Genomic DNA, 21,107 nt, shown 5'->3' with positions numbered 1-21,107 from the left:
ATTGTGAAATACATGTTTATAATTCATTTTGTGACATCACTTCCATTAAACTGGTGGTGAAAGGCCTGCCTTTAAATACATTTTAGAGAGATTCCACACACAACTTGAGAGTGAGGTGTTGATGTGGTAAGTCACGCAGACCAGCAATACTTCCCATTTTTATGAATTTCAACCAAACACAGATTGGCCGGTGTGCATAAATGTGTCCGATGTCAGTTGTTAGAATCTTCCGTGAATTGTTTTTGAAATAAATACTGAGCCATTAAAAGCTGATAGCAAATGTGAACTTTGGGACCAGAGACCTGGTATCAACTGTGGCCACTACATTTGGTACATTACATGGATGAAATCTGCAAGAGGGGTTGCAGCAAACTATATTATTTTTATGACACTATGCATAGGTAACACCATAAATAGGCGCAGAAGGAGCTAGTGAAGTGCAGTGGTACGATGAACAGGAATTCTGATCAGATATGGCGCAAGTGGGTTTGAACATGAAGAACAAAACAGGACGTGAGTAAACTCCTATGAACAGGATAGTAAACAAATTATAGCCAAGATAATCATACAGTAGTACAAATGTGTGTGACTACAAGCTCCCCAGATAATGAAGATACATGACAATACAAAAGAAACTTTTTGATATTTTAAAGGAACTTTAAATTTAGTTTGATGGATGGGAGTGAAATTTGATAGTGGGAAAAGGAAAAATAGGACACATGGATCGATGAAAGGAATGAAAGAGGAAGCAACCTGGTAGAATTTTTTATAGAAAAATTTAAACATTTCTATCACTTGACTGAAGGGCCACTGGAAAATATTTTTAGGAGCAGATGTAGAATGTGGCCATAATTTATTGGTTATAAAATGCATACCCAAATTAAGGAAATTATGGAAAGGTAGGAAATTAAGGAGATGAGATCTAGTTCAGTTGAAATAATTGGAGGATGATGAGCATTTCAGAGAGAGCATTAGGCAATGACTCACTGAAATAGGCAAAAGAAATACAGTGTAAGATCAATGGGTAGCTTTAAAAAATGAAACAATGAAATGAAAATGACAGAAGAAAAACAAAATAAAAAGACTAGGACAAACACAAAACCTAGGATGTTTGATTTGATTTGATTTATTATTGGTCCTGTAGATCATACAATTTGTACAGCAAAGCACATCATGATATAGGACAAGTCAATTTGAAAATTATGTTAAGATGGTATATGATGAGAGATGACAGTAGTGGTACATAACTCACATAGCAGAATACATACAGGATATATAGACAAAATATAAAAAAGGTGGTGTGTGATGAGAGATGACAGTGGTGCGTACTGCATATAGCAGAATAAATATAAGAGATACAGACAGAATAGGAGTAACAAACAATAATTAAATTATCTTACTAAGTAGAAATATCTACAAGTGAATATACAGCTTATTACAAGTAATTAAAATATTGTGGTACATAGTTCACATAGCAGAATACATATATGAGATACAGACAGAATATGAGTAACAAACAATAGTTAAATTATCTTACTAAGTAGAAATATCTACAAGTGAATATACAGCTTATTACAAGTAATTAAAATATTGTGGTACATAGTTCACATAGCAGAATACATAGGCCTATATGAGATACAGACAGAATATAGATAAGATACAATAATTAAATTATCTTACTAAGTAGAAACATCTATAACTGAATAAACAGCTTATTGCAAGTAATTAAAATTTTGTTTCAAGAAATTCATGTATGGAATAGAAACAGTGATTTAGTAGCAATTCCTTTAATTTAGTTCTCATTATTTTTGGCTTTTTGCTTGTTTTTATGTCTGTTGGGAGGTGATTGTATATTTTAATGCCCATACATTTAACCCCATTCGCATATAATTTTGTGTTGTGGGCTACAATTTGTAACTGTGTTTTGTTTCTGGTGTCATGTGTGTGGCGGTCTGCATTTCTGTCGAGGGTGTCCAAGTGCTGTACTGTAAAACAAGCTAGTTCCAATATATAGAGGCATGGCCGTGGCAGGGTTTTTAACTGTTGAAATAGTGATTTACAGTGTTCAGTTCTTTTTTTACATTTCATTATTCTTACTACTTGTTTTTGTAGCTTGAAAATTGTGAGAGAATCAGAGCTCTTTCCCCAGAAGATTAGGCCATAGCTCAAGACAGACTCAAACAGGGCATGGTACACCAGCTTCAAGGTATCTACACTGGCTGTGTCTTTTAATGATCGTAATAGATAGCAGGTTTTACTAAGCTTTTGTGACAATGCCTCAATATGTGGTTTCCAATTTAGTGTGTTACTGATGGTAAGTCCAAGAAATTTGGTGACCCGCTTTACGTAATGTCATCTTTGCCAATAACTATAACTGCATTGAAGGGGGTTAGATTTTGTCTAGTATGGAAGTTCATGCTTACAGTTTTTTGAGTATTTAGGAGTAGTCTATTTGCTACAAACCATGATTGTAAATGACAAGTAGTTTCATTAACTGTATCTTGCAATGTGTCACCTCTACTGGTTATCAGGATATCTGTGTCGTCCACATACAGAAAGGAGCTGGCATTTGGTATGTGTTCTGGAAGATCATTTATGAACAATATGAAAACAACAGGTCCAAGGACAGATCCCTGAGGGACGCCATTTGTTGTATGTAGTATATCTGACCTGCAGTGCCTGAATGTCTCTGATTTTCTTATTTCTACATATTGCTTTCTTTGACTAAGGTAGCTATGGAACCAATTGTGGGCTACACCTCTCATCCCATACTCATGGAGTTTCATAAGCAGCAGCTTGTGGTCGATCATGTCAAAGGCCTTGGACTGATCAAGAAATATACCGACAGCAGGTTGTTTATGGTCAACAAAACTTGAGCATTTTTCTAGAAATGCATACAGAGCATGTGTGGTGGACCTATTTTTCCGAAATCCATACTGGGAAGATGTGATTATGTTGTTAGAATTTAGACACATTTTTAATCTAGTTAAGATACAGTATTCAAATATTTTTGAGAAGGCAGATAGTATAGCAATTGGCCTATAGTTTGTCATGTCCGTTTTCTCTCCCTTCTTGTAGAGAGGTATAATTTTAGCAAGTTTTAGCTGGTTTCAAAATGTTCCCTCTAGAAATGAGGTATTTATGATATTTGACAGGGGTCCACTGATGTAATTTGAACACTTATGAAGTAAGAAGCAGGGTATCAGATCATGCCCTGCAGAATAAATATTTTTGGCTCTTTTTTAAAAATATCTTCAATTTCATATGGTGTTGTAGGAGATAGGAAAAAGGAGTTCAGAGGAGTATTATTTTTGAGACAAGAGTGTGCAGTGTTTGGAGAGTTAGTCAGGAGATTTGTGGGAGGAGAGTGAACAGTATTTCAAGAGTTGGTTAGGAGATTTGTGGAAATTTCTGAAAAATAGCTGTTGAATTTATTGGCAATTTTATGCGCATTTTCAGTCTTTTGTCCTTCTATATTTAGTGTGATTTTATCCTATATCCTTAACTTTCTACCAGTCTGTTCATTTACTATACCCCAGATGGTCTTACATTTGTTGGAAGAGCACCTAATTGTTTTATCATTATGAGCTTTTTTAGCCCATTTGATAACTCTCCTGTTTAACTGATGAAAGGAGAAAATATAAAAACGAAACAAACAAAGGTTATATGGGTGTCTAAAAGTAAGTGACAGAAAGTGTTTAAATGAAAACAAAAGTAGCTACAGAAAAAATGCAAAACTGTAGACCCGTGGATGGTATAAGAAATGCATGTGCAGTAGAATGGAATGTATTTTAACTTGAAAAAGAGTTTATAATATGAAAGTAAATAAAAGAAAATATGTAATGGAGTACAGCTGAGCAATTGTGAAATGATTAGATTAGGAAATGCAGCACTGGAAGTAGTACATGAGTTTTGATTTTTGAGCACAAATTACATAATGAAGGTCAAAGTAAAGAAGACACAAGATGCAGAATGGCAATAGCAATCTGTGCTTTTCTGAAAGAGAAATAATTATGTTGCCATGTAATAAAATGTATGGTTAAAAACTGTCTTCTAAAAGTACTTGTCTGAAGTTTATCCTTGTACAGAAGTGAATCATGGAAGACAAGCAATACAAACAATACATTAAGAGAACAGAAGACTTCGAAATATGGGGCTTCAGAAGCATGCTGAAGATTAGATGGATTAGGGCAGATAACTGATGAAGAGGTACTGAATAAAATTTGGGAGAAAAGAAATTTATGGAAAAAATAGGCTAAAAGAAAGGAGTGATTGTTGGCTCATGTCCTTAGGCATTACAGAATCATCTATTTGGTAATATGGGGTAGTGTGGGGGATGAACGCTGACCAGGGAGACTAAGGGTTTGGTATGTAGATAGTTTCAAATGTATGTAGGTTGCAGTAATACGCATACATGAATAGCCTTGCACGGGATAGACTACCTTGGAGAGTTGCATCTTTGGACTGAAGACAACAAAACATGAGGACACAGGTTTGGGTATTGTAAGTAGTTTCAAATGGATGTAGGTTGCAGTAGTATGCTGAGGTGAATAGTCTTGTACAGGATAGACTAGCTTGGGGAGTTGCATTTTTGGACTGAAACTACAATAACATGAGGACACAGTTCCCACCGGGTGGCGGTGGTGGTGGGGGGGGGGGGGGGGGGGGGGGGGGAGGGGGGGAATGAATTCTAGAACATACACAATCATAATTCCAAAGTTTGTTCTTTATTGTTTCAAAATCTTGATCACTGGGAAGAAATTAATGGTCTGTATTGGAGAAAATATTGCATTACATTGTTGAAGCATTTCCAGACAGTTCGTAATAAAATTTAATTTGTGGAAAACCTTGTGAAAAAAGGAAAACTTTTCCTTTAACTTAAGAAGATAATCCACTTTATGTACTATAACAACAAAGAAACTTATAAATTGTTTCTTTCTTTGCTTTTTCTATACAGCACAAGAAGCTATCACATTTTTGGTCTTTAAATCATTGATACTGAGGACAAAAATTTAGTACTAAATTCCTTTCAATGTACTGTTTTGTTCACCTGACTGAAAGCAGAAACTACTACAGTTGTTTTGTTACTCAGTACTAATTTCTACAGTATTATAATTTTGAGACAATATTGCAGATAGTTGGGATTTCATGGTGACTGATCCACATACTTGAGGAGTCTGTCTGTTCTCATTCACAAAACAGAGAGAATATGAAGGAGAGTCTCATTTCATCACAGTTCCTGCTTGTTGTTTACATAATCTTATTTGGATTGTATCTGAAGCAGATCATAGTAATTGATGGCCACTCTATGCTTACTTTTGTAATATTGTGTATTTTGTGGCAATCAGGTGATAGTCAGAGTAGTTTTTGTAGCAGCTGGGTTACTTAACTTAAACACACATATAAGAAAATAAGAAATTGAAGAATAAAGTAAATACACTGACTTAAAAATCAAAATTAACCACCACATTAAAATAAGTCCACAGCAATACACAAAATCATCATCATACTCAGTATATTTCTAATGTGAAAGAAAAGAAACTAATGATAAACACATCACTCATTATAAAAGCAGTGTTGAGGAATGACATGGACACAATTATGATGACATCTCAATGTTTTGGCTTTCTAGTGCCTGCTTTGACTTATTTACACCTTAGAAATACTTTCATTCACGATTATTATTTTGCCACATTGTTTCATGCATGAATCTCTCAACTTCTTACACAGTAAGAGTGGGCTATGTCTCATTTTTGGGTTTGATGTTCATCAGATTATAACTTTTTAAAATCATAATGTATGTTAATTACAATCAGTTATGGTAATCTTATTGGCTAATTAAAGCTACCTACAAACCCTTGTGATGGTATATCTATTAAATTAGCTAACAACTCTCAGACATATGTTAGTTGTTACTGTGGGTTAATGAATTCTAATGTTAACCGTGATGTATGATATGCAGTTTTAAATGGTTAGTACACATAATTAAACTCAGCTGTCACTACAGGCCTTCCATTATAAATAGATTTTTTTCCACATTCTACTGCTCTCTTTGCATGTATATGTATTAAAGAAGTTTACTTTTTTGCTCCATGTTCCAGAGATGAGTTGGGTAGTAAATGGATATAAATTCTCTTATTTAATTATCTCTGAACAAAACAATACTGTTCACTCCACCTGAAAAATAAAAACAAATGCTGTATAAATATTCACATAGCATTATTGGCATCCCCTTTTATGTGACCCCACCAAGGTTGAGCCAAATTCGATGAGAAAGCCATAAAAATGAGTTAGGAATATGACAGCAAATGCTATTACATCTCATCAACATTTAGCACATGAAAATGAAATTAGCAAGTGAGTGGGTTAAGGGAGTGCAGAGTGATTGATCTCTAGCACCATGGCTTAGCATCCTGTGACATTTTGGTTTACATTAGAGAGATTGAAGCCCACATAGAGAGTTACCAGCAATTGTTCTTTCCATGAACCGTAGGCGACTGAAACAGGAAAGGGGGAGTGACACTGGTACACAAAGTATCCTCCACCACACACCAAAAGGGGCATGTAATACAGATGTCACTGTAGAGGTAGACATGCTGCTCTGCTATGGCAATGGATGTGTAGAACAAGTGAATAAATGAGCCAACAATGTAGGGAAAAAAATAGATTGCTATGTACCATAAAGATGACACATTAACTTGTAGACAGGCACAATTAAAAGACACTTACACATTAGCTTGTGGCCACAACCATAAACACACACTATTCATTACTTTTGAATACATTGTGGGGGTGAACAGTGATCAATCTGTTACAAATATTTACTATCAAAAACAGTCTTGATCACAATTTATTTATTATAGTGACCGGTTTCGACTGCTACTGTGGTCATCTTCAGACCAATGAGTAAGAACCTCCTTCTGGTGGTAAATCGCTACTGAGAGTAGTGCCTAGCTTTTTGTGTGATGAACCATAGTATCTGAGAAAATTGATGTTGAAGTTTTATGCCTATGGCCTATACCTTGTAGTGTTAGTCATATTTTGACCAAGCGAGTATAGAACTGTGGCTAAGGCTTAGGATTACCATGCTTGCAGCATAGGTTCAAATCCTGCCCGCTTATTCCTTTTTTCTTCAATGTCATTAATCTGTATACGTCACACAAAAGTATTAAAAAACAATCATTTTCACAAAGTAATTTCACTAATGTATCAGTCATTGCAGCAAACATTCTTCAAATGTGTGTTCCATTTGTTACAAAATAGGTTATAGAATCATCTTACTCACATTCACTTGCTGTGTTAGAACAGAATTCTGGACAGTATTTATTGCAGAAGCAACTACAACAAATTTGCAGAGCACAACGGACATTTAATAAAAGCTAATACCTTGCAGGTATTTAGATTTTTCAGAAGCGATACCACAAAAGCCAACTGGTTGAATTCAAAAACACTGTTCCTTCTTTGATCATTCCTGTCAAAAAAGGTGCACTAAGCTGATGCAGAATCAAAAAATGTATTTTTATGGAATCTTCCCTTGAAGCAATGAAACATGGGAGCTGCGAGCAGGGTTTGTACCAGTATCGTCAGTGTGGTAGGCATGAACATTAACTGCTGTGCTCACTCAATCAAAATATTACTAAAGTTATGGGTATAGGAGGCACACATAGTTTTTTTTCTTGGAAACTATGGGCCATTGCATGGAAAGCTGCAAGCCGTGTACTCAAGACAGATCCCTCAACAATGTACCTAAGACTCATCAAAATACATGATTAACAAATCTGATTGTTCTCTTGCTGGTACATATGGCATAAAATGTATAGAAAAGATACACACACTGACCATTAACTCCATAAATATTTGAACCATCATCCCAGGCAGAAGAGAAGTGTGATTAAAACATTGGTGGACATAGCTAATAAGATTTGTGAGCCACTTTATTTTTAAGATGAAATAAATCATTTGCGAATGGCTTTTAAGAAAAATGGATACGTTGACAATGAGATAGATTGAGCACTTCATCCCAGAAGAAAAGTGTCTGACAACATTCACCAACAGCAACTGTCGGCTGGAAAAGTTTTTCTTCCATTTATTCACAATATTACAAACTGTACTGTGAATGTTCTGACCAAGTTTCAAGTTGAAACAATCTTTAGACCCACCAAGAAGGTTAGTGACTGTTTAAGATCAGCGAAAGATGCACAAAACCCCTTAGCAACTCCTGGGGTGTATAAAATTCTGTTTAGCTGTGGGAAGGTTCTTATTGGAACAATGAAAAGAAATGTCAATACCCACTTAACCAAACACAAAAGGAACCATTGACTGAGATATACCGACAAATCAGCTGTAGCGGAACATGTTTTTAAATACGGTGATCTTGAAATAAAATTTATAGAGATGAGGATGCTAGCCAGAAAATTGAATTGTTATGCATATACGTGTTGGGAAGCTATAGAGATTCAGAAACACCACAATAATTTTAATAGAAAAGAGGAAGACTTAAAGTTAGACAAGATATGGCGGTCAACTTTGCACTAACAAAGTGGCAATCGGTTACCTTCAATCGAGAATGATGACATTAGTCAGAGATAGACTTACAGCCAGCCCCATGTGATGCATGGTGGTGCCCTCTATGTGCTCTATATAAACGGGACCTCCACGGCCTGGGCAGCCAGTCACTGACTCACGTCAGAAGAGGCTGTCCACAGTTAGTAACGAAATGTCAGAAAGAAGAAGTTTTAGAGATCAACCATGGCCTCTCAGCCCGGAAGTTTTAACTAATGAAGATGCCGACCATGAAAGCCTACACGCTATGATTGTTCATCATGATTTCTAGCAATTGCAATAAAACTCCTTGGAAAGATCCCAAAAAATACCAACTGACATATTTTTTTTTTTTTTTAATTTAAATATAAGGCTTGTAACACAGCACAATGAAAAAAGTGAAGCAGATGTCAATGTAAGATCGTGATTGAACAATCATTGGTGGGTAAGTAAATGATTACAGCTGCAAATCTCTGTGACAGGTAGAACAGCCACCAGAGTGCATTAGTGTGGTTAATATTTAGTGTTGTTGCCAAGCCTGGTAGAATATTTAAGAGGTGTGAACAGTGTCAAAAGATGAGTGTTCATTGTGAAGGATATGGAGGGTTCCCGTATTTGTTGAGACAGCATTATCAGCACCTTACAAGAGTTAGAAAGGAGCCTCATTGTGGGACTACATTTGGTAGGCTGGTTCAATTATGCAACATAAATATCCAGATTTTTGGAGGATTTGGATGTGGAAGTGGCCCAGTGGTGGACTGCATGGGAATGTAAGTGCAGGAATAGTTATTGTCAAGGTTCCAGTCAACTAAATCTGACCCAACTGCATCTGTCCATCATGAGAGGAGATCGCTGTATCGTGCACCAATCACATCTTAGCCCGTTATCTGAAAACAAGTAGTGGCAACATTCTGCATCATCCCATACCATTCGTCGGAGACTAGCAGCAGCCAGACTAGGGGATTACCACCCCATGCATAGACTGCAACGGACACCACAACACAAATTGCTGCTTTTGGAGTGGGCTGTGTTTAGCTACGAATAATGGTTCTGCACAACCCTCGATGGCCACCGTCGGCGAGAATGGTGTGCCCTTGAAAGAGATCCCATTCTTCTAGTGTTTTGGAGAGGCACAGCAATGTTACTCCTGGCATCCTGGTGTGGGGAGCCAATTGGATATGACTTCTGGTAATGGCTGGTAGTGATTGAGGGAGCACTCATGACACAAAAATACATCACGGGCACCCTGTGTATCCTTGTGTGTTGCCTCTCAATCAACAGTGTGGTGGTCCCATTTTTCAACAGGACAGTGCTCATCTGCAAACAGCACATTTCTCTATGACCAGTTTGCATGATGATGAGATAGTTCTGTGGTAAGAAAGGTACACAGATCTTTCTCCAATAGGACACGTGTGAGATGAGCTCAGACATCAACTCCATCCCAGTGCCAATACCTAGGATGTCAATGACCAGTTGCAATTGTTATGGCCCTTCTTGTCTCAGGAGGAGACACAGAAAGCTTAATCACACCCTTCCCAAACAACTCAGTGCATGCATCCAGGCCAGAAAGAGTGTAATGTCATACCGATAAGTGAGCACATCCTGCCAAGTTCTTTGTAAATTTAATTCAATTTGTAATCTCTGAAATACACATGCCCTCTCAATTTGTGAAGTTCGTTTTGTTTCTTCCTCCATTTCTGAATGCTTCATGTCTTTGTCAGGCAATGTATCTGGTCAGTGAATGTAAAAGCACCATTCTTAATTGAACAACCATTCTGGAATCCAAACTGTGAACTGTTAAGTAAAGTTTTTTGCTTCAAAGTGAAACTACTCAAGTGCGTTACTTTTTCTGATATTTTAGGGGAAGATGCCAGTAAGGGAACTGGACAGTAATCATTACCGTGTCTTCCAGAAGATGCAGGACACAGCCTACTTTGAAGAGCACCAAGCTGCCTGCAACTCAGGCACAACATAGTTTAGATTTGATTCTAGAGAGGTGAAAATTTCTGGCACCACAATAATAAGAATTCAGTGATTATAGTGTGACAGTTTTAGCTGCAACAACCATGCATAAATTTTTGCAGTGTTTTTTTAAACCCAAACAAGATTACAAAGATTGGATAGCACAATGAAAGGGGCCTCACAAGAGACTGCAAATTCCTGTGTGAAAATGAGTAACATAAAAAGTCTTATGTGATTCTCTCATTTGTGACACACTCATTATAACTTGCCCACCAACAAATTAAAGAAAGATCTTCTTTGTTTGACTAACCCATCATTGCATGAATGTTGTCTTTAATATGGGTTCATGAACAGATGCTTGCCTTGGCTCACATGCTTCCTTTCGAAGATTCTAGAGACCAAACAACAGCTTGCATGACCATGTTCAGCAGTCACAGGGTGCCTACAGGCTATAGCCATTCACAAAGATTCCAGAAAGGGCATTACACACCTGTTGTATACAAGTACTAGTTTACAACAAGATCTTTGTGATTAGTGTAGAAAGCAATACAAAGCTACAAAGTGTTGTATAACTACTGTTGATACTTAGCCTTACATAATTTTAATCTTACATGGATTTACAAGTGTTATTATACTTATGAAACCAACATTATTTGATGTAAAACTACTAACTGAAATGATCTTGAACATGCTATGACATCTGAAGCTAACTTAAAAGTATATGTTATGTACTAATGAAATAACTATGATAAACTGTTAGCTTTTGTGCAAGAATGTTTGAGTATCTTAGTATCTACATTCACTGTCTAATTACAAAGTGTCTCACTTTCTAAAAATGTTTATAGAAGAACAAATTTAATTAAAAATGTTAGACATGTTACTACTTTTTGTAAAACTCAATGTTGGATCTAAACATTTGTAAACATGTAACTTTTAATTATATATTTAATTTCATAACGACATCAACAATATTTTGTAATATGGTAATTGTTATGAGTATACTCATATCACAGTAGTGAAGCCCAACAAATCAGTGTCAGGTTATTTTGAGATAGTGCTAATTCTCACCAAGTTAGTAATGTTGTATCAGTTGTGAAACTTCTTGGCAGATTAAAACAGTGTGCCGGACTGAGACTCGAACTCAGAACCTTTGCCTATCTCGGGCAAGTGCTCTTCCAACTGAGCTACCCGAGCACGACTCACGCCCCGTCCTCACAGCTGTACTTCTGCCAGTACCTCGTCTTGTATCAGTTGTAGTTGTATTAAGGCCTTGTTAATATGTAGGTAGTTCTGGATCAAATTTGTCACAATGCAATGTTTAGTTGTAAATGGTGAAGTTGTAAAAAGTTAAATTACAATTTTGAAAGTGAAATGCAGAGTGCAAATAAAAAAAGGATATAGTGAGCATTGTTGTTTCACTTTCATGTGGAAAAACCAGGTGACATTTATTCCTCATAGGTAAGTATTTCTTATGAAATTTATTTTGTTCTGGATTGCCATGCATGCTGTTATCTCTCGGTGACGTTCACAGACTATCTGACCTGAAAATCACAAACTTAATATTTACAAATTTGACAATATTGTGAAAAGGATAGATTGCTACTCGTTATATAGTGGAGATAATGAGTCACAGACAGGTACAACAAAAAGACTCCTAAATAAGTAAGCTTTTGACCAAAAGGCCTTACACACACACACACACACACACACACACACACACACACGCTTTGCGCAAACACAACTCAGAGACACATGTGACCACCGTCTCTGGCTGCTAAGGCCAGACTGTCTAATTCAGAAGGCCTTTTGGTTGAAAGTGTACTTGTTTAGCAGTCTTTTTGTCATGCATCTCTGCAACTCAACATCTTTGTTATACACTCCTGGAAATTGAAATAAGAACACCGTGAATTCATTGTCCCAGGAAGGGGAAACTTTATTGACACATTCCTGGGGTCAGATACATCACATGATCACACTGACAGAACCACAGGCACATAGACACAGGCAACAGAGCATGCACAATGTCGGCACTAGTACAGTGTATATCCACCTTTCGCAGCAATGCAGGCTGCTATTCTCCCATGGAGACAATCGTAGAGATGCTGGATGTAGTCCTGTGGAACGGATTGCCATGCCATTTCCACCTGGCGCCTCAGTTGGACCAGCGTTCGTGCCGGATGTGCAGACCGCGTGAGACGACGCTTCATCCAGTCCCAAACATGCTCAATGGGGGACAGATCCGGAGATCTTGCTGGCCAGGGTAGTTGACTTACACCTTCTAGAGCACGTTGGGTGGCACGGGATACATGCGGACGTGCATTGTCCTGTTGGAACAGCAAGTTCCCTTGCCGGTCTAGGAATGGTAGAACGATGGATTCGATGACGGTTTGGATGTACTGTGCACTATTCAGTGTCCCCTCGACGATCACCAGTGGTGTACGGCCAGTGTAGGAGATCGCTCCCCACACCATGATGCCGGGTGTTGGCCCTGTGTGCCTCGGTTGTATGCAGTCCTGATTGTGGCGCTCACCTGCACGGCGCCAAACACGCATACGACCATCATTGGCACCAAGGCAGAAGCGACTCTCATCGCTGAAGACGACACGTCTCCATTCGTCCCTCCATTCACGCCTGTCGCGACACCACTGGAGGCGGGCTGCACGATGTTGGGGCGTGAGCGGAAGACGGCCTAACGGTGTGCGGGACCGTAGCCCAGCTTCATGGAGACGATTGCGAATGGTTCTCGCCGATATCCCAGGAGCAACAGTGTCCCTAATTTGCTGGGAAGTGGCGGTGCGGTCCCCTACGGCACTGCGTAGGATCCTACGGTCTTGGCGTGCATCCGTGCGTCGCTGCGGTCCGGTCCCGGGTCGACGGGCACGTGCACCTTCTGCCGACCACTGGCGACAACATCGATGTACTGTGGAGACCTCCCGCCCCACGTGTTGAGCAATTCGGCGGTACGTCCACCCGGCCTCCCGCATGCCCACTATACGCCCTCGCTCAAAGTCCGTCAACTGCACATACGGTTCACGTCCACGCTGTCGCGGCATGCTACCAGTGTTAAAGACTGCGATGGAGCTCCGTATGCCACGGCAAACTGGCTGACACTGACAGCGGCGGTGCACAAATGCTGCGCAGCTAGCGCCATTCGACGGCCAACACCGCGGTTCCTGGTGTGTCCGCTATGCCGTGCGTGTGATCATTGCTTGTACAGCCCTCTCGCAGTGTCCGGAGCAAGTATGGTGGGTCTGACACACCGGTGTCAATGTGTTCTTTTTTCCATTTCCAGGAGTGTATGATGAGTAGCAAATTAATACTTTTCATAATATTATCAATTATGAATTGATTACGGACTTACATCAGATGGTGACATTAAAATGTGGGCACTGTACTATTAAACACAAGTGTGAAAACTGTTTTTCAGAGCTGCACAATGTTCTTACTGTGAAATAAAATGGTTGTAAATATAAAGTGTGCAATGATAAGCAAATCTGCCATCATAATAAAACTCTAACAAACATGGAAGTACTTCATAACAAAAACACTGAGAGTAAAAATTATGTTCAAGATGAACATACACAAATAAATAAAATTTCACATGCAGAACATGAATAAACACTTGTATTCTCAGCTTATATAAGGTTTTATCTGTCATATTCTGAGTAAATACAGTGCCACTGAAATTTCAAATTGACATGGGCTCTTCCATTTTTATAATTAACTTACAGGTGTACAATAAACTGGGATTGCCAAAATTAACTGAATTTCAAAGTTCACTATTAGCTTCAGCAACCAACAAACATTAGTCAACAGCCAATTCATAACAGATACTGCATACAAAAAATATTCACAAACCAGACCAGAATTATAGTCGTTAACTTGCAGAGAACAACACATTTGCTGGGTCTTGATTTATTCAATAAACTAGGCTTCACAGAGTCACACTGATATTCTTAATGAAGAGTTGCAAAACCTATTGCAAAAATGATACAATTTCTTTCTGAAGCAACAAGTAGCATTAAAAGCTACAAAGTTCACATCATGGTGAAGCTGAACACTGTGCCAAAATTCTGTAAAGCACCTAATATTCCATTTGTATTAAAAGGGGAAAGTTAAACAGGAACCTAGATTGCCTCAAACAGTCACAAGTAGCCATTGTGTAACAGGAATTGTAGTTATTCAAACACCAATTATATTTTTGGACATCACCAAAGCTTTTGATGTCATTAATTATACACTACTACTCTCAAAATTGAAACACGAGGGTGTCAGGGACTCGGTCACAAATGGATACAACCATACCTGAATGGCAGACAACAAATAGTGGAACTTAAATATCAAGAAGGAAACAACACACATATGTTTCAGTCAGGGAAACAAAATGTTAAATATGGTGTGCCCTAATGTTCCATTCTAGGTCCAATCTTGTTCCTGCTATTTATAAATGACTTAGATTCAGCAACCCCTTCCCAGACATGTATAAAATTTGCAGATGACACCAACAGTCTGATAAAAGGGAAGACTGCAGATGAACTGGAGAATGAAATCAAAGCATGCACATCACACACAACTGATTGGTTCTTCAGAAACAGTCTTATCACAAATCCAGAAAAGACAGTAACTATGCATTGACATACAACACAAAGGACACACTCCTCAAATCCTGTCATAATGTTATCTGGCAAACAATTAGAAACTGTAAACAGCATTACATTTCTTGGAATGTGGATCCACGAAAACCTAAAGTGGGACAAATATATAAGCTCCATCAATAAGAAATTAAGTACCACCTGCTATTGCATGAAAATTCTTACTAGCTGCATGACTCAACAAATGCTAAAAATATATATTACACGCAGGTGGAATCACCGTTTAGATATGGCATGATTTTTTGGGGCAGCTCACCTGTGAGCAGAAGTTGCCTCATTGTCCAAAAAAGAATTGTAAGAACCACAGGAAATGCAACTACTGAAAGCTCATGCAGGCCACTATCTAAGAACCTACAAATTCTTCTACTACCTTGCTTATACATTTCAGAAGTTATATATTTCATTAGGAAAATCATGGACACTGAAGACCAACTATTACAAAAAATGAAACATTCCTTAAGTACAATACATGAGAGAAAGTGGAAACGCATAGTGAGTGTGCAAAAACAAAACTTAGACATTTGTACAAATGCAAAAGCTGTAAACTGTAATCATAGAGATGCTACAAAAATGATAAATATTACTCTGCTTTCTTAACTATTAACAAAAATTGTTGTGAATTCAAAGAAAAGTGTCATGATTTAATGTAAATTTGTTTTCTTTTACAAAAAAAGTAAGCTATGATCAACACAATGTTGTAAAAAACCTCTTGTTTTTTTAACATGAAATCTGATATAAATTCTTGACAAGAGCTTGAAGACATTAACCTATATGTATATATTTGCTTAAAGTTTTGTATATGTAAACTTATTCATGTTGTAGTAGATATACAATTCATAATCATCACATAAATTGAAGTTGTCTCATCTCATCATCTCACAAAAATTGACTTGTCCAATATCAATTTGTAGCTATGTACAAAAATGATGAAACAAACCAATAAAACAATCAGTCAGTCAATTAATGGCGTGCTAAGAATTTATGGTAATAGTAAACCATATCCAATTTCAAAACAGGATCAACTGATGTATAAATTAGCTGGCAGCATGTATTTTTCAAAGCTAGATTTAAAAAAAATGCCTCTTGACAACTGCCTTTGGAGGAGGAAACTGAGAAATGTTTCAGAATAAATACTCCATTTCGATTTTATAAATTCATAATTTTGTCATTAGGGATTACCAGTTCCGTGCCCCAAGGTTGTTCCAGTGCTATTTAGAACAATTAATTAGGCAAGCACCTAATGCTGCTAACTAAATCAGTTATCATTGCCTCATGAAAAGCTCCAGAAAAGATATTACATAATTTAGAATGTATATTTCAGACGTTATAAGTAGCCAAATGAAAATATAACAAGGCAAAGTGGATGTCCTTCTGCAACAAGTCAAATACTTAGGACACTTTTGTCATAAAAAGGCATCAGGTCAACATTGTAACAATTAAGAACAATTCAGCTGGTCTCAAGCAATTGTGTGCTCTTCTACGCCATATCAATTACCACAGAAAATTCATTCTCCAAGCAGTAGCCACGGCTGAACCACTAAACAAACTGTTATGAAAAGGAACAAAATGGATCTGGAACTATGAGTTCGAATGTACATTTGATAATGTAAAACAAAATTTACAACATGCCAAACATCTCACCATATAGATCCAACTAAAGTAGTGTGCAAATTAACTGAGACAACCTCATATTTTTCAAGAAATTGTATTTGGCTAGCTGTAACCAATTTTATCGTGACTATGATCAACAATTGTAGGTCCCCTCCAGTTCAGTTGAATGTCTGTGTACCAACAGCGTGTATTATTTCTATGTTCTTGACAAGAAAACTTTGTGTTAAAATGGACATTTCACCTATGAAGTGGGCAAAAATACATGTAGTTGCTCTTCATGAACAAACATCTAAGCCATAAGAAACATTGCCTCTGTTGTTGGTGTGGAAAAATTTAGTATTTCAAGACTTACTAGGGCATTCAGTGATTATGTCTCATTGTCTCTAAAGAGAAAAGGCAGATGCGGAAAAAATCAAAAACCCACTCCTAGAACTGACAAAATTCTACTTAGAAACAGTAGAATTCATCATCACAAGACAAGTAAGGACCTTCAAAGAGATTTATTGTCTACTGGGATTGAAAATGACTCTTCAACAGTAGGGCATAGGCTTCTTGATTGTGGGTGAAAGGCATAAAGCCAATAAAGAAGCAGTTGCTATCACCCCCATGAAGAAAAAATGTTTGGCATAAAGATATATAAATCTCTGACCTACAATGACTGGAAATGTGTAATTTTCAGTGATGAGTCACATTTTATTGTTCAAGATATAGAGCAAGGGATGTCACATGAGGAACCCATGAGGCAGTGAGAGCTAAGCATACTGAACAGAGCGTAAAATACCCCCCCCCCCCCCCAAAGAAAATGTTTGTAGTTTCTTCAATACAGGTGGCCCTGGGCACTATTACAGTCAATGGAATGATGAATTCAACCAAGTACATGGAAATCCTTAGGTGCAGGACTGTGCCATTCCTTTAGAACTCTGCAGACGGTGGAGGAACATTTCAACATGATCTGATCCTGTATCACACTTCTAAACCAGGGAATACATCTATGGAAGAAAACAACATTAATGTTCTTCAGTGGCCTGGTAGTTCCCCAGACATAAATCTCATTGAGAATTTCAGGTGTATTGTGAAAAAGTGTCATGGTAAAATAGACTGTTCAACAAAAGAATACATGTTAGTGAATGTGGTAAAAGTGTGATCTCATGATGACAAACAGTGAAACTTTTGCTCTAACCTGGTCGAATACATGCCACAACATATTCAGAAGCTCATTAAGCAAAAGGAGGGCACAGTAATTATTAATACTCACTAAGCTACCAACTGTATTACTAATATAGTAACGAAAGTGAACAGTTAAAGTTTAATAATCTTGTCCCCATTAATACACATACTAATGTAAAATGTTAACTACTGCTGCTGATGCTTCGAATACAGAATAGGCAGTCTTACCACAAAACACTATATGATCCACAAAGAATGACTGCATTCATGTTCAAAACAACAGTATTGGTTCAAAGGGTTACAGTCAAATTGAAAAATTCATTCTCCTTACAGATCATGAACCGTAAGTTGCTATATGTGGATCAAACAATAGTGGTTCTACCAGAATGGTACAATACTGACAATGATGGGTGCTCCTTCTATGACATTATGATTATGGAACAGTTCTCAGGTCTGCATTTCAACCTGAAAAGGCTGACTTGGTATTACAACTGTGTAGGATAGGAAAAAAACTTCTATGCTTATGCTGATATATATTTCACTTGATGTATCATTAGTCACAACACTGTAGAAAATTTTTCATTAAAAATGATTTCATTGATATCAAAATAGTGCCAAAAGAGTCAGTTTTGTCCAAAATAAAACAATATATTCTACAAGAGTGGCCTTTTAATGTTAATCAGTCAACCCAACCATAAATCATACTGACACATGAGACATGTTCTCAAGGTCTACAAAAGTATCACATTGGTTGGTACATTCAAAGTCAGGAAAAAAATATGAATCCAGGAGTGCTAAAATTGAAAGTTATTCAAATGCTAAATCAATGCCACTGGGCCTTTGTACGTACAAAACAATTGCCAGTGAGCACTGCTATTGGACAAACATAGATAAAGACATGGAAGTGATAATGGTTAAATACCAGCTATGCCTGAGATACCAGTCAGCAGCCCTGCAGCAATATTTTCTATGGACGCAGGCATGAGAGACCTGGTCATCTTTAAACACAGACTATGCTGGATCATTTTTAGAAAGTTACTGGCTGATTGTCACAGATTTGTTTTCAAAATTTCTGACTGTGCTACAAATGTGATCAGGAATTTTTTCATCAAAGGGTTGCTGAAATTTAGATAGCTGCACCATTCCATCTGGAAGCAAATGAACTTCCTGAAAGATTTGTAAGAACATCCAAATCTCATACGACAAATATAATACAGCAGTAGAATAAGAATAATGCATAATCAATATTATCTTGCTCTCTGCACCCAAATTATTGGTCCGAGAGTAAAATTGAAATAGCTCGTTTTTTGTAGGAAATTTAAAGTAATTTAATTTTGTACTGGGATATATTTTTGCTAATGGCTGTATGTTTTGAGTTACTCTAATGGCTGTGTGTTTTGAGTTACTCAAGAAAACATACAAAAGTGGCCTTCAAATGCACCCCAATCTGATACGCACCGTCTCACAGTCAGGATTTTTAGTATGCTGTTCATGTTACTCCCTCATACCAGTGTCCAAATCTTGTGAGTACTTGAATTATTACCCACACTTGACGTTTTTTGACCTCTAGTGAAAACATATCCCAGTGCAAAACTAAACTGTATTAAATTTCCTACAAAAAAGGTTCTATTCTTTTTTTAGGACCAATAGCTGGCATGCAGAAAGTGAAAGAAAAGTGTCCTGTATGAAACTGTTCATTTCGACTTCCTCTATAGTACCATAGTATGCTGTAAATGACTATCATTTACACCCTGTTTATTCACTAGTAATTAGCTTTTTTTACTTCCCTTTTTTCTGACATGCTCCCCTTCCACTGTAAACCATATTCAGTATCTGAGTTCAGTAACTACAATAAGAAAAAAATAAAAAAAAGTTGGAGATAATATAAACTAGCCTACAAACTCTGTCACACTGCTCCAATCAGGACTGCCTCTTACTCACCATTAATACATCGCAGCTCACAACTCCAGTCACTGCTACCATCAGCCCATAGCACATTGGTGATTATGTGCAGTGTTCCTCTATCCCTGCTGTGACTTCATGGGCTAACTTACCCGAGACTACTGTGGAGCAGTGCAGCAGTGTCCACAGGCTGAGCCTGTGTGTATGGTTCTGACAGTATCAGTTTCCCCCAAACCAAGGGACTTGTGGTACATTGTTGACATTATGAGAAAATAACAGTACCTATATAACCTTGGAGATGAGTGTCCCATACTTCAGTACCCACCGACTGACCTGGATTAAACATCATGCTATTATTGTGTGGGTAGAGAACTTTTGTGTAGTTAAATTCAGGATTCCACCTCAAGATTCAGAGATTTTTAGGATGTATTATTATTTTGTTTGAGGTGCTACTTGGACTGTGTATGGCAGTTCATCAGCAGACACCTTAATATCACAACAAGTATGTAATGGAGCTTCTAACATGGCACAGATCACTGAAGAGGCCCTCAGAGTAGGTGACATTGAGAATAACCATGGGAGATTGTGTATGAAAAATAGATAGATCAGATCTAAAATCCGAAAGTGTTCGTTTGTTTCAGTTCAATGCTGATTTTCACAGATACCCACTGCATATATTTACATAATGAAGGAACATGTATGTACAATCCAATGGTGCTTACTTGTAAAGTACGTAAGAATATTTTTCATTACTTTGCCACCTGGTACCCTCTCATACAGTTATACCAAAGTGTTTTAAGAATCTGCAGTGAAGAATCCTAATTAGAAGATTTAGGAAGATGAAAACACATTAAGAGGAATTAAACATTTAAAACAGAAGAAACAATGTCTATAACAATACTTTATTTACGATTGTGTTACTCAAAACTGAAGAACGTATCACTATTTCTACATGAAACTTTTGGATATGAGTTACTAATTGCTGATGATGTCATTTTGCATAAAGGAGATCTCATACAGTGAATAAGGCTAGGCAACTACACCGATCAACCAGAACCTTATGACCACCTATGTAATAGCCGGTATGTCCACCTTTGGCACAGATGACAGCAGCAACATGTCATAAGCAATGAGGCCTTGGTAGGTTACTGGAGGGAGTTTGCATCACATCTTCACACACAAGTCATCTAATTCCCATAAATTCCAGGGAGGGGGCAATGAGCTCTAACATGATGTTCAATCACGTTCAAGATTTGTTTAATAGGGTTCAGA

The 21,107-nt window shown here is 37.5% G+C and overlaps 1 protein-coding gene across 1 annotated transcript in view; it reads right to left on the bottom strand.

Moving 5' to 3' along the window:
* Positions 1–6,112: 6,112 nt before the first annotated feature.
* Positions 6,113–21,107, bottom strand: part of LOC124596401 (dynein regulatory complex protein 8) — a 192,558-nt gene continuing 177,563 nt past the window's right edge. Inside the window, exon 5 of the mRNA XM_047135528.1 lies at positions 6,113–6,177. Coding sequence (XP_046991484.1) covers positions 6,169–6,177 — 9 coding nt within the window. The 3' untranslated portion in view covers positions 6,113–6,168. The remainder of the gene's footprint in view (positions 6,178–21,107) is intronic.

The sequence above is a fragment of the Schistocerca americana genome, chromosome 2 (genome assembly GCF_021461395.2).
Source record: "Schistocerca americana isolate TAMUIC-IGC-003095 chromosome 2, iqSchAmer2.1, whole genome shotgun sequence".
NCBI lineage: Eukaryota > Metazoa > Arthropoda > Insecta > Orthoptera > Acrididae > Schistocerca > Schistocerca americana.
Note: the sequence above shows the minus strand (reverse complement) of the source record. Positions and strands in the feature narration are given on the sequence as shown.